Source organism: Delphinus delphis, chromosome 1 (genome assembly GCF_949987515.2).
Source record: "Delphinus delphis chromosome 1, mDelDel1.2, whole genome shotgun sequence".
Taxonomy (NCBI): Eukaryota; Metazoa; Chordata; class Mammalia; order Artiodactyla; family Delphinidae; genus Delphinus; species Delphinus delphis.
Window position 1 is genome coordinate 38,163,941 of NC_082683.1, and position 26,599 is coordinate 38,190,539.

Consider the following 26,599-nt stretch of genomic DNA (forward strand, 5'->3'; position numbering starts at 1 on the left):
GGAGGAAGAGCAAGGGGAATAAGGGATACAGTGAAGAGGAACTAAAGCCCCAAGGCCCAGCTCAGATGCCACCTATGCAATTCTTCTGAGAATCTACCTTTGGCAGGCACCGTATTAAGTCATTTAGGTACATAATCTCAGTTAATCCTTAATCCTTAATCCTTACAATCCCGAAAGATAGGCAGAGGTAAAACATTTTGCCCACAGCTCTGGTAAGTGGCAGGGCTGCAATTCAAGCCCAGAGCTGCCTCCAAGGCCCTTGCTATCCTATACCTGCTTATATCCTACACAGCTTTTTCTCACAGAACCTAGAGGCTCTGTCTCTCCTATGATACTGTGGGCTGCTCCCCCTCCCCACCTGTACATGGAGATGCCTGGCAAGTACTGACTGAAGGAATGGGGGAGCCAACAGCTGAGCAGGTGGCTTACACAGGGACTGGCTGTCCGTGCACATCTCTACAGACCCATCCAGAGCCCCAAACCGTTGCTAGTAGAGCCTGTGGGCAAGTCTTCTGCAGAGCTGGCTCTGCCTTATAGTTCGATGTGCGGAGTGGACAGACATCTGGTTCCTTCATTCCAAGACTGCTGTCAAGGACACTTCACACTTCTCCAATATGCAGCAGCACAAACATCCACAATCAAGTAATTTTCTAAACAAGTACATGTCTGTTAGTAGACCACTGAACCCATTTTCTGAGCTGTCAGAGAGGTGAGGTGCTGGGGCACAGAAGCTATTCAGCTCATTTGTTCACCAAGCAGATCAAAGTCAGGAAGAACTTTCTAGCAGGCAACTATTCAGCAATGGCATACTTTTCTGAGGAGGTAATGAGCTCCTGCTACCAGAGATGGGGGTGGCGGGTGCCAAACATGGAAAACTATGTGAAGAGTTACAGGGGAGGCTGAGGACCAGATTACCTTGAAATTCCATTCCAACCGTGAGACTCTAGGATTCATCAGTTGGATGCCTGTAGGGAAAGTCCTAATAAAACCAAGTACTGTGGAGCCAGGCTGGAGAAGTAGCCCACGTCTGGGGAGCTTTCAAAGAACAGAAGAGACATGAGACATGGGCAGAACTGCTGAAACCAAAGAATTGCCAAGCCCAGGTCTGGTGTTTGCCCAAAGATGCCATGGAGCATGAAGGAAGGGCAGCCTTGAAGAAATAGTTCTGTCATCCATAAATGTATTCACATCTTTGAAAATCAATTTACATTTGTGTTTTTTACCACACTTAGGCATATTTTTTTAAAAAAATTACTTGTAATTTATACTGACCTGTTTCCAACAAGGAATCGAGATAATGCTTTTGTTACCATATGAAGCAACACTCCAGCAAAAAGGGACATGGCTTAGCAGAAGTGTTCTCCTTTATAAATCCAGCTGCGACTAGGACTATGACCAGTTGGTTAAAAGAAGAAACATTTCTTTCAGGAGCCAATTTGGCTGGGTTTGCCCATATGAGGTGGCACTTAGACCTGGTGGCTCTGGCAGATGATTTGAACACTTTGCTGGATACCAGAATCACCCGGACAGCTTGTTAAAATTAATGTTGCTGGGGCCTACCTCTAGTTTCTGATTCAGGAGGTCTGGGATAGGGCCAGATAATTTGTATCTCTAACAAGTTCCTAGGCCATGCTGGTACTGCTGGTGCAGGGACCACACTTTGAGAACCACTGCTCTAGATCCATCCCTTCCTCCATGTAGAGTTGGCAAATGGAAGCACAGAGGGATACGGTGAGCCACTCCACGGTCATGCAGCTGGAAGTCACCTCTCCTGCCACACAGCTGAGTGCTCGGTCCTCATCACCACATTGCTGTACGTCACTTGTATAGCATCTTGTAATTTATAAAATGTTTCTACTTCTACCAGTTCATTTTTGTTTTCATCTTCATAACTATTCCATGAGACAGGAAGGGCAGGTATTATTATCTTCATTCTAGAGATGCGGGAACTGAGGCTGAAAGAGGTTCAGTGACTTGCCCCAAGTCAAACAGTAGTAGTTTGTCAAAACAGAGATTCAGATAGGCCCTCTAATTCCAAATCTGACTGTCTGCTCCCTGAAGCTAACTTCATTCATTAGAGGCATTGTTCTAAGCACTTCACACATATCAACTTATTTAATCCTCATGACAATACTATATACTATATCGGTTCTGTTATTACACTCATTATACAGATGAGGAAACTGAAGGACAAAGAGGTTAAGTAACTTGCCCAATGTTACACGGCAAGTAAGTAGAGAAACCAGTGAATCCAATGAATCCAGCTTCAGAGCTCCCGTTCTTATTAAGCCACTATATTGCAGAATATAAAATTTATCTGGTTTAGGACAAGCTAAGACTGACCACCTGCAAAGTAAAGCCTGGCATCCGGATGAGACACTCACTTTGACAGCATACTCCTTGCCACTCTGCAGGCTCACGGCACCTTGAACTTTGGCATAGGCTCCCTCTCCAAGCAGCTCAGAGGTCAGTTTGTACGTATCTAGAGGTGAAATGGGTGAGAAGAATAACAAGATGAGTCACCCCTTTGCATAGAAGGAAAGAAGAGCTGTGTCACTTGGCTTCCCCAGTCTGACAGCGCAGGCGCACGAGGACTCTGCAGTGCTCAATGACGAGAGTCTAGTGCTCCCAGCCGCCTTGGGACTCGGCTTCATAACGACCAGGCCACATCACTGAAGGATCTTGTTCCTCATTTTAGAGATGAGGTCAGTGAAAGAGGTTCAATTCGGCACATGCTTCCCAAGTACCTACTATGTGCCAGACGACATCGATGGGGACACAGTGAGGAATAAAGTATAGTGCCTGCCCTTTGAGAGTCACGATCCAGTGGGGAAGACAGACACATACCCAAGTGACCCCAGAATAAACCGGGCAGTGGTCAGCACTCTACTATCACAGAGGGACAAGACATAGTAAAAAAAAGCGGGGGAAGGGAAAGGTTAAATCTGTTGAGGGAGTCTGGGGGATCCTCACAGAAGGGATGTGATTTGAATGGACATCATTCATTCATTTACTCATTTGTTGAGCACCTCCTATGTGCCCAGCTCTGTGCTAGGAACTGGTGATACAAAGGGGGATAAAGCACTGTTTTATTTTATACCACACACAATGGAAGTCGGAGGTTTTTTTTTTTTTGTGGTACGCGGGCCTCTCACCGCCACGGCCCCTCCCATTGCGGAGCACAGGCTCCGGATGCACAGGCCCAGTGGCCATGGCCCACGGGCCCAGCCGCTCCGAGGCATGTGGGATCCTCCCGGACCAGGGCACGAACCCGTGTCCCCTGCATCGGCAGGCGGACTCTCAACCACTGCGCCACCAGGGAAGCCCTAAGGCGGAGGTTTTTGAGACATTTTCAGAAGTCACCGGCAGGAAACAGGAGACAGAAGATGCAAACAGATGCCTTGAGGTTTTTAGGGTGCTGAGTCAGAGAGGCTCTAACACAGCAATAGGCCTGGGTGAAAGTATATTTAGGTGGCCTGCCCAAGGCCCGCTCCTCACAAAGAGCACAAGCTCTCTGACCCCCTTCCAAAGGAAGCCATAGCTCTATCATGGTCTCTGCCGAGGCCTCTCCTCCCTCGGTCTCCATTCTTCAGCTTTTTCCTCTTGAGGCAGCCTAGCATTTAAACCCACAGACTACTGAGCAGAATACTTTTAACCATGAAATTAGATTTTATCACTCTTAGTCATGAGAAACCCCATAACTGCACAAGCCATCCCTGAATAACAGGAAATACTCTCGTGTTCATTGAAAGAGGAAGACTTGTTGATTTGGAAACTATTCTAAAAAACCTTGGGACTTTTGTTCATTCCCCAACCCCCTCTGCCATACACACACATCTACTGTTAAAGACAAACAGACAAAACCTACACTAAGCACCCTGTTGGTTCCATCAAGGTTTGGTCTCACAGCTGTAAGTATTTTAAATGACGTGCTTCTCTTACAATGGACACTTGGGTATCAGCCTTTGTGTGTGTCAGGATAGGTTGGTGGCTGGAGGTCCAATATTCCTGACTCATAAAGGGCTTGTTTTTAGGACCACTCTACAAAACAGTCAGTTCACTAGTATGTCTGCAGTGTTGGAAAGAGGGACCGTAAGGAGAAGCTATTTCAAGTTTCACAATGAAAGAAACAAAATAGATGATGGGGGCTCTGTCACTCCTAGGAGGAGCTACTTATCCTTTCAGTCCTTCGCAGGAGTGTCCAATGAGTCACTTCATCCCATCTGGTGCCCAGTGATAACAGGACCAGCACTGAGCCTGGTGCCTCACACACACTGTTCAAAATGTTTGACAACTCAACATCGTGTCCCCTGAACACAACATGCACTATTAAACAGAGTCAAACTCACCCAGCACAAGTAGTTGCAATCTCTATAAGCTGAATTCTCTGCTTATAGAATACTGAAGCTTCTTTCCTTCTTTCTTTCTTTCCTCCTTCCTTCTTCCCTCCCTGCCTCCCTCCCTCCCTCTTTCTTTCTTTCTGCCGCGCCATGTGGTTTGCGGGATCTTAGTTTGCCAACTAGGGACTGAACCCTGGCGACGGCAGTGAAAGCACAGAGCCCTAACCACTGGACCGTAAGGGAATTCCCTAGAAGATTTCAGTTTCATTTGCAGCCATGGCCCTTGACGTTCCCTCTTCCTCTGACATGGCTGTTCTACCTCTCGGCAGCTCCTCCAGGACCAGCTGAGGGAAAGATCACATCTGAAAAGCAGCTGAAGCATACCAGGCGATCTCACTCCACGTGCAACTGTGACACACTGGCCTTTCTGCTCCCTGATGAAATGCTCAGACCATTCAGAGGAGGCTTGTGCACCATCCAAGAGCTCTTCCCATCCCTGCACTCTCTATCACCCCTTTCCGTAAACTCCCTCACCCCTATCTTTCACGCCTATCACACGGAGAACCATGAAGCTGGCTCTAAGATGATGCATCCTATGACCTTTACCCCTGGGCTACCAGGACACTCCTCCCATGCCTGGGAAGCCACCAACCCAGCTCTAAGAGATCAAAGAGGGTGACCAACCTTCAAACTTTCCTGGCAAGGAGTCAGTGGCCCGGGCCTTCCGCTTCTTCTTCTTCCTCTTGTCACTTTCTGCAATGGGAACAGGTTCACTGCTGCCCATCTCTGGGAGAAAAGAGGAGATAGAAGGGAAATATCATTGGACTGATCAGGCTATAAGTTCACCCAAAAGGAAAAAAAGGAGGGGGGGACCCAGGAGCTTTCCACTCACATTTTAAAAATATCTATGAGGGCTATTTATCTGTTTTGACCCAAGAGGCAAAACTAAAAGCAAAACCATTATAGATCATTAACTGTGGAAAGGAACTCAGACAGATACGCTAGATTAAAAGAGGATAGCAGAAGCCTGCCGTAACCAAGCTCATTAGCACATGGATTTAGATCTGCCCCCAAACTGAACAACGAATCCTTAAGCAGAATCCCACATGTGACATCCTCCTTCAGCCTCAGCACCAGAAAGGCAGGACCCAGGGAGCTTAAGCAGGAAGGGAGGCGGGTTTGCGGGGGCGGGGGGGGGGGGGGGGGGGAGGGTCCATGCAAATGAAATCGCATGCTGCTCAGTAACATCCATGTGGATGTGCACAGGGACTCAAAAGGCCCTCAGTGGAGGCTGCCTCTGTGACGGTACAACAGGGCAGGGGGTGGGTTTGAGGATGGCCCTAAATTCCTTCATGTCCAAGAGCACAGACTTGAGTGCTTGGGAGGCCAGCGCATACCCTCCCTCCTCAGCTCCTTATTTGAGAGGAGGCAGGTAGGGTCCATTCAGAAGCCTGCAGTTGACGGGTCTACACCGGGTTGCTGGATGCAGTCATTTATTGCAAAAACATTATTATCTCTCTGGCAAGCACCTGGCTCCCCACCTTAAAGGGAGGATTTGTGAGGCAGACATTCAGACATTGGACAGATTGGGCAGGAAAGGGTGGGGACAGAAAGAATAAGCATGAAGACTGAGAGGGGGAAAGAGAAAAGGAGGAATAATGAACCAGCAGCCAATCATAGTCCTGTTTCTAAGACACTGGAGTAAGGGCCTTCCCATGTTAAAGATAAATTACTTATAGAACATGCCATGCCCTTGATCCAGAGTGGAGCCTTAATACTCTTCGCCTGCAGTTAGAAATAATAAGATTTCTCTGAAGTCTCTGGGTCTAAATCCCCACCAGGGTGATTAAACCTTTACCTCCTTCTAAAATAGAGGCGGTCGAGCACTGATGGGGCATACAATGTGAGTGACTTTTAGACCAACCTTCAATAAACACAGGCTCTGGGTTGCTGGATTTTTTTTTCTGAGATTTTGAAATGGAAGCTGGCTCTTTGCCCATTGAGGGGAAAGGCCCACTCTCTTCTCAGAGGACCCCAGCTGAACATGATCAGAAAAATGGCAAGTCTGCTCAGGAAGATTGATTAGAGCCTACGCACAACTACTGCACACTGTTCTCAGAAGCAAGTACACACAACCATTAGGAGAAAGCACACAGAACAATGGCGCGTTTCAATACCACAATCCAGAACCTGGTTAAGCAGCCAAGTGTCTGACAGCTCAATTGAGCTGCATTCTTCCTCCCATTTTTAGGATCTGACGACAGTAGACTTTCATTTACACTTTAGAGAAGATAAACATGTGGAGAAAAGGAATCCACAGAGGATCTCCAAGTATTACTCTAGCCAACAGCTTCAAGCACAAGATATACCTGGGGACTGCGACATGCTATGAATTCAAAGAACCAAACTCAAACAGCAGCAGCCAAAGATCCACCCTCACCAAGGGAAATCAAAAGGAAAAGAGCCGCCCAACACAGTGAGAAATTCTACAGAAATAAAACAAGGCTCACTCGTCTCCAGGACCCCAGGAGAGGGGTGCTGGCCATTGGGACAGCAGGCTGAGAAGGAGGGACCACTGCCCCTCTTGCCCTGCCCTTGAGTGCAGTCCAGTGGCACCCCTCCCCACCCCATCTATTTTCTCACCAGCACTGCGAGCTGAGTGCAGAGGGGACAGATTTGGGATTCACTTCTCTTCCTCCTTCCCCTGCCCACACTCTGAAGGAGGGCCAAAGTACAAGCAAAACAGCCCAAAGGCAGCAATGGAGAGAAGCAGCAAGACAGCTGGCGGTGTTATAGTTCATGGGGGACGCGCAGACATACTTATGACTAGCTAGAAAACCCCGTTAGCTGCAATTTATACTTGGTTTTCACCACAGCAGGGCTGAGGGAGCCTCTCGTGGAAGAAGCATACCTCTGAGCACTGCTGCATACATGGTATTAGATTTTATGGCTTCACACACAAAAAGATCGAGTACCTGGTCTATTCTGCATGGATTTCAATGGAAGAGGGTGCGCCAGAAGGGACAAATGGTTAAGACTTTCCTTGGAAACAGAACTTGTTGAAGGAGAGTTGTTTTTGAAACTAGGAGGAAAAAAATGTAGGAAGACAGTGAAGTGGAAAAAACATGCTTAACTTCCCTGTTTACAGCGGGGGGAGCGGGATGGAGATGTGTCATAATCTTACCAAAGGTCTGAAAGCTCTTCACCTGGAGCCTGTCCATACACTCTGTTGGGACCTTAGTTTATTATGCATGCAATCATTTGAGAAAGGCTTCCTCAGGGTGTGAGGCTCCACAATCAAGCTGGCTTACCTCCTTCCTTTGGCCTAAGAACTCCTCTCAGCCATCAAAACCCAGCTCAAAAGTCTCCCCACCTTAGAGTAAGTTAAGGTTTGCACAAACACTTTTGAAATCTATGCAAATAGATGGTGTTACTGCACAGAGCTCGAATCCGGTGCTCCATCCTCTGTTCCCAAACACCCTGCTAGCAGCTATACTAGAGCACTGGTTTTATTTGGCCTTGAGCTCTCTCTACTGTTCCTAAAGGCCAGGGCTATCCTTGCCTGTGCATCTCTGCGTCTCCTATAAGTCGTGGTGTGGTGTCAGACATGTATCAGGCATCAGAAAACGTGTACTGAAATGAGAATGATATGAGAGGACGCACATCCTCGGGGTTAGGTGCAGGCCTGTCACCCAGGCCCTCTAGGTAACGAGTGCACACACTGAAAGAAACGTAGGTACACCTTTGCCCTGCAGGCAGCACAGAGTAAGGCTTTACTCAGTCTATGAATTCGCTGATAAACTCCCTCTCAACAAAGCCCTATGACTCAAAACGTCCTTAACTTTCTAGCAAGAAGCCTGGTCTTTGCTATAGGATTGGGCGATGTGTCTGCTACTTCAGAGGAGGGAGTGAGCACTTCCTTCATGTCTGTAGACAGACCTCAGCTGGCATGGAGGCTCCCAGCACTTCACTGCCTCCAGCCCTTGCTTTCCTCTTGGGCCAGGCTTGGCGGTCGGTCCACTACTTGTGTATCCGCAGAGGTAGAGTGGAGAGGAAGCACACTGCTGACAGGGAAGGCTCGTGGGCTTGGCATCGGGAGACCTAAGTGAAAGTCTGGTTCAGATATTACCAGACGTAGCACCAAGACCAAGTTACTTCGCCTCTTAGCATCTCCGTTTCCTCATCTACAGGTTAGGTTTAAAAATAATACCTGCCCTTTCCAGCAATGCTGTGAGGACCCAGTGAGCTACTTAATATAAATGCACTTCAAAAAAACATATATGGGGCTTCCCTGGTGGCACAGTGGTTGAGAGTCCGCCTGCCGATGCAGGGGACACGGGTTCGTGCCCCGGTCCGGGAAGATCCCACATGCCGCGGAGCGGCTGGGCCCGTGAGCCATGGCCGCTGAGCCTGCGCGTCTGGAGCCTGTGCTCCACAACGGGAGAGGCCACAACAGTGAGAGGCCCGCGTACCGCAAAAAAAAAAAACCCCAAACAAAAAAACATATATGTATGCATAAGTCTGTATGCATATACAACACAGTAGAAAGATTAGACAGAAATACACAAAATTGTTAAACTACTACAATCTGAAAGAGTGCCTATTATGTGCCAAGCACAGGTATTTTACATACATTATCTCTAATTCTTACACTAATCTCCAAAGTAAATATTTCACCATATTTCAAGTGAGGAAACTGAGGCTCAGAGGTTAAATTATCTACCAAACACCAAACATCTAGTTAGTGGTTTAACTTGGATTCAAACACAATGCTGCCCTTTCAAGTCCAGGTCACATCTTATCTATAGTAGTTTTCTCTGTGTGATAGGGTGATTTTTATTTTCTTCTTTATATTCTTCAGTATTCTCCAAATTGTATACAATGATGTTTATTACTTTTTTAAAGTGCTATTATTGTTTCAGTCAAGTTTCATTTTTAACAAAATACACAGTAACATTTCTCCAATGCACACTGGAATTTAGAGTCCGATTGTACAGTTTTACAAATTATACCTAGATTTCTTTATATTGAAATTCAACAGCAGGCAAAGAAAAAACATTTCAGGAATATTGGGGCCCTGAATTTTTATAATCTTGGAAAAACAACAAATGGCATTTTAACTTTTATCTTTATAAATGCTATGTTTTAAAAGGAAAAACTGTGAAAAAACCCCCAAATAATGCACTGAACATCTGCACCTGAGATACACCCTTTTAAATCCTGGTCTTCACACTGTGTGAGCTTTGGCAAGTTGCTTAGTTTCTCTGAGTATCAGTTTCTTCATATACAAAATAAGGTCAGAGTAAGGCCTGGCCTCCCTGGATCACAAGGCTTTTGTGAGGATCAAATAAGAAAGGAGAAGTGAAAGCACTGCTGACTTACTCATTCAACAAATACTGTTTTTTATTTGGCACCTACTGATTGTCCAGTGCTAGACAGTGAGAATATAAGAGAAGACACAGTCTCTGCCCTTATCGAATTTAAATCCACTGACATGTAAAACGATTTCAATTCAGTGGGACAAGTGCTATGACAGGGGTACCAGGTGCTGTGGAGCAAAAGACAGGCGGCTAACTCACTATAGGTCACTAGTGACCAGTTTGATCACTAGAAGAAGGGACAGCTAAGCTGGAGCCAGCCAGGAACCAGCCAGGGTGGGGGCTGGGAAGAGAGACAGAGGAGGTGCATGAGCTAAGGCCTGAAGGAGAGGCAGTATGGCCAGCTAGTGCCACTGCAAATTGTTCAGGCTGGCTGGAGCATAGAGTATGTGGGGAGTGATGACAAGTCAGCTGAAGGGGTGAGCAGGGGCAGATCATTTGCAGCTTCACCACCATAGTATCATCACCATCATCACTATTATGTGTTTCTATTCCTAGGCATAAGTTTATCTTGTTTTCTCCATTAAAGTAAGTGTAGGGATGCATATTCTCCTTTCTTTGTAAAACAGGTATTCATTGGAAGCGTAGTAGGTGCTAAAGATACAGATCCAACCACCAACCTGGCTCCTTCACGGGGAGAGGGCCCAGAGGACCCACAGAGCAGATGAGGAGCGGCTGAGGGGTCTCACCTGGGGGGACTACCAGAGCCACAGATATTCCTAACATGCCAGTACCGAGCCACTGTACAGCCCACAAGTCGACCTCAAGGCCCCCCTTCTGAAAGAACTGTGTCATTTCTCCATGAGGTCTTATGAGCCACATGGCCCCCAAAAGGCACCAGATCTGTTCTCCACCTTTTGGTAGAGCTTAGAGAGAACTAACCAGCTCTAACATCTGGTATGTCACACCAAAGACGATCATTCTTCCCCAAGAACATGACTCTTCTGGCTAACTCAGCTTGACAAACTTAGCTCATGCTCCTCTCCCAACCACCCTAGAGTTCTTTTCAAGATCTATGATTCACTTCCCAACATGTGACAGCTAGTTCCCTCAGTCGCTAGAGCTTTCTAGAGAAGGAATAGTGGTGACAGTAAGCTGATGAGGGTAATTATCAATTCATCTGCCTTCTCAGTCATCAGCTGGCTGAGGGCCCCCAAACAAATGGAGAACTGAGAAAACGAAAGGGAACTGAGGAAATGAAAGGAAGGGGGATGGACACTCCTAAGGAAGAGGCCAAGATTAAGAAATCTGAGCAGAGGAGGAGGCAGTGAGGAGGAATGGGGAGACTAGCCCGGGACACTTACTTCTCTGAAGCAGTAGTAATAGTAGTGGTAGTACACACACTTACATGGTGCTTACTCCATGCCAGGCAATGTTCTAGGCATTTTACAAATACCACAGTTTACATATACTGACTTACTTAACCTTCACAACTCTATGAGGTAAGTACAATTATTATCCACATTTTACAGATGAAGAAACTGGGTGCAAAAAGATTAAGTAAGTTGCCACGATCACATCGCTAGTAAGTGGCAGAGCTCAGATTTAAATCTAAAGAGTCTGGCTCAGAATTCAAGCTTTTAACTATTACAGCATACTTAAACATTAATGCTGAAAGGCAGAAGGGGACAGCCAGTCAGAGTTAGCTGGGCACCAACAAGAATGCTTTTATTTAGAAACCTTAGCACAGAGCCTCCCCACTGATGTGCTGTGAGTGAGATATTGATCCTCTCACCAGGCTGAACAACATCATTTTCTGTGTGCTACGATGTCCAAAAGGTTGGGTGGCACTGCTCCAGCTTAAACACAAGGGCATTACGACCATATTATCACGATTATATTAATCTAAAATCTAATTTATCAGAAGTTTCCTCTCCTTGCTCTGAGATAGCTTTGTGTTTTGGCCTGTTTTGTAGGATGAGCTACAAGCCAGTCCAACCACATTATTCCATGGCAGTTCTGGTATCAGGACAAGGCTACTGTATTCTTCTTTTGTCTGGCCTATTAGTTGGTTGATTTGGTTTCTGATGGTATCACTACCACGTAGGGGACAAGGTCAAGGGTACACTCAAATGGAAGCTAGTCAAATTTAACACACGGTGGATGAAAGGAGTCCCCCTGTGAAATCAGCTTGTCCTGATCAAAGGACGGTCTGTTAATGTGATTCCAAGGGGCTAAGGTATTTCACAGGTTTGCTGCAGAGTCCAGTGTGTAGTGGGGCTGGGCAGCATTACACAGATTGCAGTCTCTCACTCAACTACAGTGAAAGCAGCTTGAGGCCCACTAAGGTGCCAGAGGGGTGGTGATTCACAACAGGCCTCAAACAGGCTGGGATGGTAAGATTCCCAGGGTCAAAAGGTCTAGCTTCAGGCCCACCTTCTTCCTCGGTTCTGATTCTGGGATCATATGCAGCCTTCAGAGCTCTCACTGCATCATCACCTGGTGGAAGGAATGAGAACAGGAATGGTGCAGGGGGTAAAGGGAGTGTGTACTTAAGAAATAGCAAGGAGGAAAACAGAACTACCATATGACGTAGCAATTCCACGTCCGGGTATTTTTCTGAAGAAAATGAAAGCACTAACCTGAAAAGATATCTGCTCCCCATAAGTAAACAACCTAAGTGTCCACTGATGAACGAGCAGATAAAGAGTGGGAGATACACACACACATACACATATACATACAATGGAATAGTATTCAGCCATAAAAAAGAATGACATCTTGCAGTCTGCAACAATATGGATGGTCCTTGAGGGTATCAGGCTAAGTGAAATAAGTCAGACAGAGAAAGACAAATACTATATGATCCGCAGGACTTCACTTATATGTGAAATCTTAAAAACAAAACCAAAAAACAAGCTTATAGACACAGAGAACAGATTGGTGATTCCTGGAGGTGGCAGGTGGAGGGTAGGTGAGATTGGGGGTAAAAGGGGTCAAAAGGTACAAAATTCCAGTCATAAAATAAATAAGTCATGGGATGAATGTACAGCATGGCAACTACAGTTAATAATACTGTACCGCATATGTGAAAGTTGCTAGGAGAGTAGATCTTAGAAGTTCTCATCACACACAAAAATTCTGTAACTATGTATGGTGATAGATGCTAATGAGACATTGTGGTGATTATTTCACAAACATCAAATCATTATGTTGTACACTTGAAACTAATATAATGTTGTTATGTCAATTATACCTTAATTTTTTAAAAAAAGAAAGAAAGAAATAGCAAGTAGGAGTAAAGGACTGGATTTGTGTAAGCAGGACTGTATAAAAAGCTGAAAAAGGCTGAAGTCAGCTCATCCAAGCTTATTAATATGGCCTACAAGGCCCTCCAACATCCAGTGCCTGTCTACTTTCTAGCCTCACTAACCATCAGTCAGTCATTCTTTCCAGGAAAAATGAAAATAGGTAGTTCAGCTTGCAGTTCACAACCTCACAAGTGCTTTTCCTTGAGACAAGCGCTGTGCTTTGGTATGCAGCAGGAGTGCTTTCGAGCATTTCCACTGTGTCATGCAGAACATTAAAAAGATGTGTACTCAAGGGCTGAGATTCAATAAAATTAATAACTTTTACTGCTTCATCAAGGACATACTTAAGTGAAAACGGCATTTTTTTAAAACTGTGAGTGCATAGCAATAAGAATACAATGACTGCTAGTGCAGTTCAGTGCCACTGCCTTGATTCGCGCTAAGGCATCAGCAGTTTTGCCCACTGTTGCTTTGCAACAACAAATAGCATCTTGGCACTATTATGAAAGTAGTCTTGACCTTGCAGATATCTGAAAGGTTTTCAAGGATCCCCAGGGTCTGTAGAGCACACTTGTGAACCACTATTCTAGGCAATGGGGAGGGACTGGGCCCCACTGGAGCTATGCTTTAGGGCCATCAAACCAGCTGTGATGGCAGAATAAACTGGAGGCTGGAGGGGGATGAGAGGGCAGAGCGAGGCTGTGGCAACAACCCGGAGGAAGGCAGGGAAGGTGTGTGGCTGAGGTGGGGATAGAAAGGAAGAGGAAGAGGTGAGGGGTGTGATGGGGAGTGGTAATGAAGCCAGAGAGGCAAAGCTGGTCCTGGTCCTGCCCAATGACTGGAGATGGTGGAGGAGTCCAAGACCACTATCCTCCTTGAAGGGAAGGCATGGAGTCTAATTTCTCTCTATCCCCACTGCCCTGTATGGAACCAGGCACACAGGGGGACCTCGATATATGCTTATTAACCAAAATCAGGTAACTGTAAGAGCAGTAGTACCATCAAAGAAGGGGAGAATTCAGGAAGGGAAGCTGGCTGGGGATGGGGAGCAGGGGAAGACTGTGCCCCGGGAAAGCTTCAGTTGAAGGAGGGTGACATAGCAGCAAAGTCTGAAAACTCTCAGAACAGGCTAAAGCCATTCTCACCTAGCCCTCATCTGAAACAATCTACAAATGAGGCATTGTTTATAAACCACCAGGCATGATGAGACCTCAGGATACTGTGTCATACAGAACACTTCAAAATGTCCTCAGATATGTCACAAATTTTTAAAACCTGGAAAGATACATCTCAAGCCATTATTAACAATAGTTAACTTTGGAAGAATGAAATTGAGTGGGTACAGAATTTTACTTTTGATACTTCTGTTGTATTTGATTTTGTTTTGTTATGATACAGTCATTTTACCTTTATAATTAAAAGGGAATAAATATGTTTTCCTTACTGCATAGTTTTCCTTATGACCCTCTCTGCCAGTTTATTCTGGTAGAAATGTGCTCCACCCTACTGAGTAACTGTCTTAGGCATGCCAGAAAGCCCAGCTAATCCTAGCTGCCCAACTGAACACTGGAGTCTCTGACTCACCCCTTCCTCTGGAAATATCAGATATAGGTCTCCCAACTTTTGGAAAGTTCGCTTCACACCACTTTGCTTTTATGAAAGACCTACATTAGTATGTACCTGTTTTCAAGACATACTAAGAGGATTTTCATATTTACAAGAAAGGGTGAAAAGTGAAAATAGGGTTCAGCATTTGTCTTCCAGTGAACATTATAGAGGAACCACGCACCACGAGCAGTGAGAATGGCACTGCCAAGCTCCTTCCCCAGGAACTACACTCAGTATCAAGCTGACAGAGCTTGGAACTGTGTCTGTGAGCATCTATGCTTGACCTCCGTTTATTTTGTGCATCCGTTAGCAAGATGTGTCCTAAGATAACTGCTTTACACCATTTCTGCTTAAGAAAGGTTTCATGGGAACACTCTACTTTCAGATAGTGGGGGAATCTGCAATTTCAACCTGATGCAATCTAAAAGGTTAAATAAAATGTGCATCCAATCTTACCTATAGGTCTGCCCAACTTTGCGAAGCAGACCCTCTGTAAACTTGAAATTCCAAATGCAATAATGCTCCTGTCAGGGGGCTGCTGTCTTCCAGCTGCAGGAAGTGTTTCAATGGCCTCTGTACATAGCAGACATTCTTCAGTTTTCCATTGGCCTCTGCTTCATTATACCTGGCATGAAAATCTTCAGAAAGCAGAAACAGAAAGGATGTAAAAATGCTGACTTAAAAAAAATGAACAGAGAAGATAAAGATCAACTTGTGGTTCCCCAAAGCTATGTGTTACACCAGTAAGTAAGTAATCACAAGGCAATCACAGATTTCCCCAGTCTTTAAAATTGGAGCATGTAAAATGCTGACACAAAGCATGTGAAGATTTAACAAGGGTCTGGGTAAAAGTTTTCGGATTATGCTTCCATTGTGAGATTCCAGAACCAAAAAGATGTAACTGGACCTGAATGACAGATATGGGCACCTCTGTACGCTGAGGAGACTCACATGGAAGGTAAAAGCTGCCACTTTTCTGTTGTCCACTTTTTTAGAGATGAATGAGCTCTGGTTTCACCTCCTAGTGGTTAGGTCCAAGATTCACAGGCAGGAGGCACCAGAGTCAGAAAGGTAAAGTAGATGCTGAGAGCAGCAGGTGGCATGAACAAGAATAAGGTTTTATGCCAAATGCATAACTATTGCTAGTTTTCCATCTGATGACTTCATTTTCTGTATGTCCACTGCTATTTTTAATCTCATGGCTCTAGTTACCATGTGTCAAAGTTGATTTGTCAATTTCTCTACTCAATGAATATGTACTTCCCCTTTTCCCAGTGGAAAAGCTCTAAAAATGTAGTTTAAATCTGAATTCTAGGCCCTGGAAGCCAGATGTGTTTCACCATTACCTCAAATCACATGTCCCAAACTGTACTTATCCCCAACCCCCATCTACCACCTCCTTCCTCCTTCTTCTTCTTCTCTATCAGATTATATCATTCTGCCAGTCACCCAGCCACAGAACCTTTAAATCATTTCTAATGTTGCTTTCTCCTCCAACCTCATAAACTCTATATATTCCCATTGGCAGGCTCTCCCTCAGCCTGGTATATTGTTCCTTGCAAACACCACCTATTCATCCTTCCAGGCCTATCATAAATTACTGAAAGTAGTCCCACAAATTACAGGAATAGTCCCTCTTTTTTCTACTTCATTCTGTATTTAATTGAAACCACATCTAAATACTATTGTAATGCTTAGAGTAGGCTATACTCATGTACATGTGGCTCTCCCATGAGGCCATAACCTCCTCAAAGGCAAGGACATGTCTTTTTCATCTTTGTATTTCCAGCACCTAATGTAGTATCTGGCACAAAAAAGGGCTCCAGTAAATATCTGAATGAATTACTTCATCCACAAAATATTTCTTTATTGTTCAAAAGAGAATGTCAGCATGTAGAATTATCCTTCATATTGTGCCTTTTATTCCCAAACAAATCTCTGTGGCCCAACGAAACTATTTCCAGGGCCCAAAGAAGCTCAGGTTGCGTTCCCTCTCCCTATGGCCACAATGCTTCCAGGGGCAAACTTGAATACCTTGACTTTAACCCTTTGCCTTCAGTTTTGCCACAGGTTTAAACCCCTTGGTCCCTTCTTGTTGCCTATAGTAAAGGTCGGCAATTTGTTTTCTGTTTAGGGCCAGACGGTCAATATCTTATACTTTGTGTGTCATATGGTCTCTGTCACAATTACTCAATTTTGCCTTTGCAGAGCGAAAGCAGCCAGAGATGATACGAAAATGAGTGATTGTGGCTATATTTCAATAAAACTTTATTTATGGATGCTGAAATTTTAATTTCATATGATTTTTGTGTCACAAAATATTAATTTCTCTTGAATTTTTCCCAGCCATTTAAAAATGCAAATGGCTTGCAGTCCAGACAAAAACAGGTGGTGAGCCAGATATGGCCTGTAGGCCATAGTGCGCCAACCCAGCTTATTCCCTTTCCTCACCAACTCCACTCCGCTACACACACACACACACCTCTAGTAGGCCTACAGTAAAAACAACCTTCACAATTCCTCTGTGGACTTTGTTATTTTGCTGTTTGCAGCCACTCTAGGGCAGGGGAGGTAGAAAATGCATGGGCTTTTGAGGCCTAGATTCAGAGTCTGGCCTTACCATATACTAATGTGGTAGCCTTGGACATAATATTTAACCTCTCCGTACTTCACTGTCATCATCTATAAAATGGGGGCAGTAACACCCACATGACAGGGATTTTGTGAGAATTAAACGAGCTAATGTGTATCAAGTTCATGGCATAGTGCCTGGTTTATAATAGGCACTCGATAAATAGTAATTATTACTCTAGCTTGGGATATGGCTTCCCCAGATCAGCTGTGACCCTGGAAAGCAATCCAGACACTCTGTAAACCACAACTGGGCAGCAGGAGAGAATGAACTGAGAGCAAAGTACAAAGGCAGGAATAGAATTTGGAGGTTTTCAGACACATGACCCAGGATTCTAAGTGCCTGGTTTGCCCCGATTCCTTCTGACACCATTCCAAATTCCACTGGGCCTCCTTTCCTCCTCAGAAAGAACTTCTGACTCTCACACTACCTGAATCTCCTTAGCATTCCTTACCAAATATCCATATGAGCCCTGGAACCCTCTCCTCATTCCTGCACCTCTTTCTCGTATAGGGCTGGGAAAGGGTGAATGCGGCCAGACCAAACCTCACAGACTGGTCTGCCACTGGGTCTTACATAGACCAGGCACCCAACTCTCTCTCAATTATTCATGAATTTCCTGCTATACAGAGAATGAACTTTTTTCAGAGGTCAAGAACTAGTCTCTCTATAGAAGTTTTAGAGCAAAAAAACCCACCAAGTATACAAACAAGGGTTCCCCCATAAACCATCAGCGGTGGGCAGATAGGACAGATAAGCTTGTGGTATCTGTCCTTGGTACAAAAAGCCAGATTTGAGCCTGGTACTTCCTTGCTCCAACATGTCTAATGGGGGTCTACTGCCTCTGGAATCACCAAGCTCCTGTGCTGTCACTCAGGGCCTCCACAGTCTTGCCCTAAGCCACCCCTCCTGCATTATATCTTACTACTCCTCTATAGAAGTCCTCACCTATAGGCCAGGCAAAACAGACAGTATCTACCTAACTACCCTAAACAATTTCCAGCTTCCCACACTTGTGCATAACTCAATCATAGCACCTGTAACATTTTACTGCACATCTCCCCCTAGACTGTGAGCTAGCAACAGGGCAGAGACTGTGTCTGATTCATCTCTGGGTCCCCTACACCTAGCACAGTGCCTGACATGGGGAAAACATCCAATAAATGTTAATGAATGAATGAAAACACCTGAAATTATTCCTCCCTTAAACTGTTTTAGTTGGACTCTTATTAGCAGCTAAGTACAGTCTGGGTCACTGCCAAGAAGTAGAAAGATCTAAGAAAAAGAAAAGAAGCATGACCAATGTGATCCAAGCAACGGAAAATAGGTTTTAAGAGTGAAGTAAAAGAAAGCAAGGCTGTTTAGCCTGCCGAAGAGAAGATAAGGCCCAACTCGATTCTGGCTTTAAGTCTACAAAAGGTCCTCATGAGAAAATCTTGATTTCATCCTCCCTTTATAATCAGAGGGAACTTTTCCATATTCATGGAAAATGGAACAAGAAGAAATAGCTTAAGTTAAGGCCAGAGGGGCTGAAGCTAAAGAGAAAGAAGAACCAAATTAGGCACCACTTTTCCAAAGATACCGTTATTGTACTTTTTGATGAGTGAATTGGAGGGGTTTTTTTTGGCCGCACTGTGTGGCTTGTGGGATCTTAGTTCCCGGACCAGGGATTGAACCTGGGCTCTCGGCAGTGAGAACACAGAGTCCTAACCACTGGACCGCCAGGGAATTCCCGCTGAGCACTTCTGTTGAAGGCTGTGCAAAAGGAAATGAATATGCTGCTCTGTTCCTGTTTGCTGTGGAGACTAGGTGGGTGAAAACACAAGTTGGGTAAGATTTTCTAATAAGCCACTGACTTTTTCCCTTTTTATTTATTTATTATTATTATTATTTTTTTGCGGTATGTGGGCCTCTCGCCGCTGTGGCCTCTCCTGTTGCGGAGCACAGGCTCCGGACGCGCAGGCTCAGCGGCCATGGCTCACGGGCCCAGCTGCTCCACGGCATGCGGGATCCTCCCAGACCGGGGCACGAACTCACGTCCCCTGCATCGGCAGGCGGACTCTCAACCACCGTGCCACCAGGGAAGCCCCGCCACTGACTTTTAATTGACCCTTTTTTCTATAGGCACTTTCTGTCATGTCATGTTTTGCAGTCCTGTGATGGAACAACCTAGTATAGGCATACCTCAGAGATACTGCAGGTTCAGTTCCAGACCACCGTAATAAAACAATTATAGCAAAAAAGCAAGTCACACAAATTTTTCGGTTTCTTGGCACATATAAGAGTTATATCTACCCTATACAGTAGTCGATTAAGTACGCAATAGCATTATGTCTAAAAAAACAATGTACATACCTTAATTTAAAAATATTGCTAAAAAATGTTAACCATCATCTGACAATGCAGGGTTGCCACAAACCTTCAATTTGTAAAAGACGCGATAATTGCGAAGTGCAATAAAATGGGGTATGGCTGTATTTCAAATTTTCCTGAAGAGACAATGGAAAGAAAGAGAAGGCAACAATGTCAAAGTAAGATAGTAGGGAAGATGGCCCTAAAAAATATATTTTCTATAAAAACAATACCTAACTGGATATTAATAATAATTTTTAACAGTATTACTATTAAAGCTAACATCCACTGAGCACCTACTATGTGCCAGGCACTGTGCTAAGTGTTTAACATAAGCTATCTCAATCCTCATAACAACCCCATAAGGTAGGTTATATATGTAGCCCCATTTTACAGGTGAAGAAACTGAGACCCAGGAAGGTTATATAACTTGCCCAAGTCACACAGCTAGCAAGTGTCAGAGCCAGGACTCAAACCCAGGCAGTTCAACGTAGAGTCTACTAACTACTGTCTCCCTGTATAAGAAGGGTAACAGGCTGGAATTTAAACCTTAGCCCCTCTGAATCCAAGTTCATATTCTCAGCTACTTCCTTATACTGCCCCAAGCTAGGAAGAACAAAGTAACATATGACATCAGCAAGAGAAGAGATCTCAGATGTAAACCAAAATTACCCGCCATATTCCAGAGAAAGAAGCTAAGATGTAAGGATTCACAGATTCTAATGAGCACAACCAGGACTTGAATGCCAGCCTCTTGACTGCAAGTGGAGTCCTCTTTCCTCCATTATAGATTCTTGTTGAATTTGAGGGTGAGAAAATGAAGGAACAGTATGTGCCAAATGGGCTCCCTCCCCAGGCACTGTTGTAATGAACTGTTAAACTCACATTAGAACCTGTGCCTGAAATACCAAGGCGCCAGCAGCCTCTGTAGACTGATTCTAAGATTCTAGTAGTAGAGATGGCAATGAACTGATTAATGGTACTACAGGAGCTGCCAAAATGCTCACATAGTAAACCAATCAAGCAGACCTAGACCAGGCAGCTACCATACTAAGTCAGTGGCTCACAGTTTAAGCCTGGACTGAACTATTTCAACAGCTTCCTTGTTGATGTCCCCATTCTCAGACTTCCTTTGCCCCAGACTAGCCTCCATTCTGCAGCCAGAATAAACAGAGCCCCAGTCATGGCATTTAAGCCTTGCAGCATAATGAAAAGAACATGGATCTTTGAACCCAACACTCATAGGTTTGGACCAAACTCTGTCACTTACTAGCTACATGACCTTGGGCAAATCACTTTAATCTTTCTGAGGTCCAGTTTCTTCATCTTTAAATTGGGGCTAAATATCTCCTTGTTACAGGATTCTGAGGATTAAATAAATTATAGTGCATCTAATATACTCTTGGCCACAAAGCAGAGTAGAGACTGGATAAATGTTAGTGTTCTTCTTCCCACACCCTTTTCTACATTTTGGCCACAATCAATCATTTCAGCTATTTCCCTTCCTCACCAACTCCATTCCTCTTCCCCAACACACACACACACACACACACACACACACACACACACACACACACACACACACACACACACACACACGCCACCTCTAGACCCCTGCTCAAGCTGTTCTTTCTCACAGGAATGAACCTCCTCTAAGGCCCAACATAAATTTTCCACCTTCAGGAATCCTTTCTAGACCCTCTTCGGTCGTGTTGGGATTGATTTCTCCTTTTCCCAAACTCCCACTTTGTTTACATTCTTTACTACATTTACTATAGTCAGTCTGATTTCAGTTATTTATGTACTTACCTATCTTGCCAACAACACTGGAGGGAGAAGGCTCTAAGAAGAGAATTACTGTGGGTGGTGGTGGTGGGATGAATTGGGAGATTGGGATTGACATATATACACTAATAAGTATAAAATAGATAACTAATAAAAAAAAATGAACATGCACTGGAAAAAAAAGAGAACTACTTATAGGAGGGCGGGAAATGCGTTGTTCTCCTCTGTGTATATTTCTCAATACCTGGGTCTTGTACACAGCAAGAGCTCAATATGCGTTTATTAAACTGAATCTTGCCACCACTGACTGGGCATCTTTACAGAAAGATCCTGGACTGAGTTTACTAAAATTCTGCTCTCACTGCCTGACTTGATCAACATGCAATTTTTAAAGTGTACTAATATTCCTAAACTGTTCTACCCCACTGGTTAGGAGACGACAGTCATTAAAACCATATTAAAAAGCAGAGTCGGGGAACCCGAAAATAGATCTGAATGATTTCTGTCTCAGTTTCTAAGTCTGTAAAATATAGAGTTTTGAGATGTTACATAAAAAGCGCTTAAAACAGGATCTGCCACATAGTAAGTACTCAATAAATGTTACAATTTTATTATAATGTAGTAGACTGGAAAAAACAGAGTCAGGACTTTTCACTTCTAGTACTATCTCCACCACTGACTGATGTCTTGTCCAATCTTGATCAAGTCCTTTCCCCTCTCTGGGCCTCTCCCCATCTGTAAAACTGAAGTAGAACCAGACGGTTTCCAAGCTCCTTCTATCTTCAACGAGGTATATTTTTCTATGATCAACAAAGAGCCTTCTGTTCCAGATGCTGAAGCTGTTGGCAAGGAAAAATTGTAGCTGCTGGTTCCCAGAGGAGAGGGGCCAAGACCAAGGCAAGGCCAGGACAACTGATTAGTAAACCACCTGTGCACCTTCCCCTGTGTGAACTATAACACATTCAGTGCAGGTTCCTGAACAGAGCACCACCTCTCTGCCAAGAAAACTCACAGCAAAGGCAAGACAAGAGCCTGAAAACAATAGCAGCAATGAAGAATCCTGCCTTGTGCAGAATTCCTGCACTTTCTTACCTTTGATGCCTGTAATTAGGGCACCATCAATCTAAACTAGGGCCCTCCTTAGGCACAAAGAGAAGGAAGAACACAAAGGCCCACTCTGAGCATGAAAGCTCATAAAGCAAAGACCAAAGCGAGTAAATAAAAAATGTCACTGAATCATTCGACTGAACACACTGCAGAGGCCTACTATGTGCTAGGCAGAGGAGGTATGAAACAGACATGATCCCTTTCCACCAATGTAGTCAGAGTACATATGGGGTGACACATCCCAAAGCAGACTGTAATAAGAGCTATATTTGAGGTGTAGCCTCTGCTACGGAAGACGGGAAGGGGGCAACAAATCCAGTAGGGGGGACCAGAGAAGCTTCAATGACAAGCTACATGAGACACAGGCCTTGAAAGATGGGGAGGTGGGAACCTCAGGAAGATGGAATATAGGCAAAGGAACATGCAGGGAGTACTAGAGAAAAAAAAAAAACAAACTAGTTTATTTTGCCTGGGCCACAGGGTGCAGGTTTGGGAGAACAAAGGGAAACAGGGCAGGAGAGAGATTTGGGAACAGATTATGGAGGGACTCATCCACGAGGCTGAAGAGTCCAAAGTCTATATGGCAGGCAATGAGGCCCACCAAGGTTTCTGAGCAGAGATATAACATGATGAGAACACTGTCTCAGGAAGATCACATGGGCACCCATGAAAAGGATGCAAAAGGAACCAAATTACTAGATTACTATGGGAAGCTTCATAAGTATGTGTTGGAATCCAACAGCTCCTGTTCACAGAGCTTCTCACTGCCCAGGTTCAGCTTCATGTAATCTGAGTTTAAGAGGTGTTCCCTTGCCAGGTCCGTTAACCGTCAAAATCTGCTAGCATAACAGGACTTCCAGACAAAGTAAAAAACCCAATTAACCCTATGGATCACAGAACAGGAAGAGCTGATGCGGGAGAAGTTGGGGAGGGAGCACCAAAGTCTCCACCTGGCCCAGCTCCGCATAAAAAACCAACCCTGGATCTCCTCTTTATATCACTTCCAGCCAAGCCTTCTTTACAGGGGCTGAAGCTAAGTACAGTGGGGCCGAAAGCACTTGGTCAGAGGCTGCAGATCTAGTGAAACAATATATATGAAATGCCCAGCACAGTGCTGGGCACATGGGCACTGGTCAGTAAGCACTGACCCAACCTGCAAGGTCAGTTCCACCGATAAATCCCACTGAGGCTTCAAGACCTAAGTCACCTTAACTCTTCCCTCAAAGGCCTCTCTAAAGTACCCCAGTCCAAAATGACCTAATTCCTAGATATCACGCCCATTTCATGTGCCAAATATTCAGCACCCAATTCATGACAGGTGCCATACAAGGTGACTCATGTAACCCCATTCAACCTTCACAATGACCCTCCTAAGCTCTTTTAATACAGGAGAAACTAAAGCTCTGAGAGGGGAAATGACTTTCTTGAGAACACACAGCTAGGAAGTGGCAGAGGTGAGATCTGAACCCACGACTGCCTGACCCAAACTCAAGCACTTCCAACACTTCAATCCTGTCACCAGCGATGGCCTCTTATCTGCTACTGACCATGTGACAGGTAGCCTGGAAACTCCCTATGGAGAGAGAAGGTACCTGACACTATTCTCTCTCCTCACTGTACAGCGACCCACCTATGTCAGGGGCTTTTAAATGAAAACATCTAACTTTAAAATAATGGAGTACACAGATATGATAAATTCCTCACATGAAAAACTATTCATGACGTTGGACTGTCTGAGCCCTGAGCCCAGCCATATAGCCTGATAGGGACTGAGTCTCAAGCTGGCCCCAGGATGAGCTCCGACCTCAGACACCTGTCACAACCCAAGCCCCGACCCTAGGCACAGGCTGAGCCCGGACCGGAAACACACGCTGCACCCAGAGCTCGTCCCAGACGGAGCCCTGCCAAAGGAGAGCCCTAAAGAAGCGTCCCCTTCGGCTGTCCCCGCCCCCCGCAGCAGTCTCTGGTCGTGACCTCGGGCCGTTCTGAAAGCCCCGACTGCTCCGTCCCAGGCACACGACTCATTCACAAACCCACCCCGCTCCCCGCACCATTTCACTGGCAGGGAAACCTCGCTGTCTGGGCTTTACCTCAGCTGACTCCCGGCAAGGCCTGTCGCGCACACCAACCACCTGCTCGCTCAGCCAAGAACACGGAAGAAGATATACCAGCCCCGAAAGGTGGGCCCGACGGCGTGTAGGGAGGAGCTGCGCCTGCGCCCTGATGGCCACGCCCAGCGAGTGGGGGCTAAGCAAACTGCGCAGGCGTGACGGGTGAAGGGCGGGGAGGTTGCTGGGATAGGGGGCAGGGCTTAGCTCCTTCTGGCCGTCCCTTTCCTGAGTGGAGGTCGGGAAACCCGGGAAGCGCAAGGAGGGAGGAGGCACGGCAGCAGCAGGTATAATTATATTTACCGAGCGCTTCTGCATGCCGGGAAGGAATTTTTAAAATCCCTTTTACATATGGGGAAATGCTGCCAATCTTTTTAAAGACGAGAACGAATTCTGTAAAATTTCTTAAAAGGTTTGCGTGCCTGTAATTTCACCATGAGAGTTTCTCCTTGAGTAAAGTATTACCCCCAGTAGGTGATGGTGGTTTAAAATAAAAAACGTAAGAAGTTCATTTCTTGCAGAAAACTACCTGCAAATAAATTAATATTTCAACCAACCCCCGACCCTCCCCCAGGCTGCAAGTGTGATGAGGGAGTGAGAGTGCTGACTTGAGGTTAAGGCAGGCCCTAACTGAGTGTGTTTCCTCCGTTGTGAAATGGAAGTAAACATCCCTCCCTGCCTGTGTCAGGATTGCTGTGAGGGTCTGGTGAGCAATGCTCGTGAAAGAGCCTCTTGGACTTCCTTCCCATCATCCACCCGACAAATGTTCGTTCCCTTTCCCCTTCTGGGCTCAGTCTTCTCATCTGTATGATGGAAGGAGGTCTGGAACAATAGGGAACATTCAGGGCTTTGCTAGATTTCCCAGTCTGGGTGACAGCTGGAGGCAGGGCGGGTTCTCCCAAGCTTCTGTATTAAGTAAGTCACTTCCAGAATCTCTCAGTTCAACCTGAAAGCCCCTGTGTAAGTTGACCTCTCCCACCATCGCCTTCCAGGCCCATCCAAGCCTCAAATACTCAGAGGCTGTGCTAGCCTGTTCCCATCTCTGTTCCCTGAATGTCTCAAGAGCTAGATGATCCTCAGTCACTCAGGTCTGTGTTCCAGCTCAGGTTCCCAAAATTGCTGTGTTCCCTGCATGGCAACCAAGTTCAGTTAACAGCAGAGATGAGGGCTCTGGGGGGCTCAGAGGAGGAATGGCTTAAAGAAGGGCTTCCCAAATCAGTTGAGCTCCAGCCATGCCTGTGGCTCCCTTCACCACACACTCCACACAGCTCCTGATGGTGGGGCAGTGGGAGTGGCAGCAGGAAACTTCCAAGAGGCTGCAGTGTTCCTGGGGGCCAAGGGTGGTGGGCTATCTTTCACTCAGCAGGTGAATGCTCTGCTCCAAGGTGGGGAGAATGGCTGGGCAGCTAGGCTGCAGACGGCTTTGTTTTCCTGTTGGCTCAAGAGCCATAAAAATATTTGGAGCAGGGAATGAGGAAGCAAGCCAAACTATCCCTCTACCTTCAATACATTGCCTCTCCAAGGATCCTCTCCTGCCAAGTTTTGCCCTATGGGGGGCTCTTTTCTCTGTGTAGCTGAGGCCTCAGCTCTCTCTTTTATCTTCTCCTTTCTCTGTCTAGTCTTCTGCAAGCATCCCTCTCTGAATTTCTCAGAGTAGTTTTGTGAGGGCTTCCTGATGTATTCAGACATTCTCATGTAAGGTGCAGGCCTTGGCCACACAGTTCTGAGATAAGTCTACGCTCATGGTGTATTCCAGAACAACTATGATCCCAGAGCCTGAAGTTTCTAAGAGTCTAAGCTGTCCAGTAATTGAGGAAGTAGTGCGTGACCTGCCATAGGAGGTATGCAAGCAGAGCCACCTTTTAGAATGCTGGACTGGGGCCTCCTCTGGTAAGCCAGAAGAAGGGGCTGCAGAGTGCAGGGCCTTACAGTTCCTACAGCAATGAAAGGAGGGATACCGGGCACCAGGAAGGGAGCTAGGCAACTAGCCAAAGACAAACGATTCAACAAGCTATTATATGTCAAGCATCTAGAGCTG

The 26,599-nt window shown here is 45.5% G+C and overlaps 1 protein-coding gene across 3 annotated transcripts in view; it reads right to left on the reverse strand.

Moving 5' to 3' along the window:
• Positions 1–24,630, reverse strand: part of MKNK1 (MAPK interacting serine/threonine kinase 1) — a 42,631-nt gene extending 18,001 nt beyond the window's left edge. For 2 of the 3 annotated variants that reach the window (XM_060021579.1, XM_069541054.1), the window contains exons 1-5: positions 24,544–24,630; positions 19,565–19,698; positions 15,034–15,215; positions 5,025–5,126; positions 2,385–2,482 (exon numbers count right to left, since the gene is read on the reverse strand). In XM_060021579.1, the coding sequence (XP_059877562.1) occupies positions 2,385–2,482; positions 5,025–5,124 (198 nt within the window). In that variant the 5' untranslated portion in view covers positions 5,125–5,126; positions 15,034–15,215; positions 19,565–19,698; positions 24,544–24,630. The remainder of the gene's footprint in view (positions 1–2,384; positions 2,483–5,024; positions 5,127–15,033; positions 15,216–19,564; positions 19,699–24,543) is intronic. The other variant, XM_060021586.1, reaches the window with a different exon arrangement.
• Between the last annotated feature and the right edge of the window lie 1,969 nt (positions 24,631–26,599).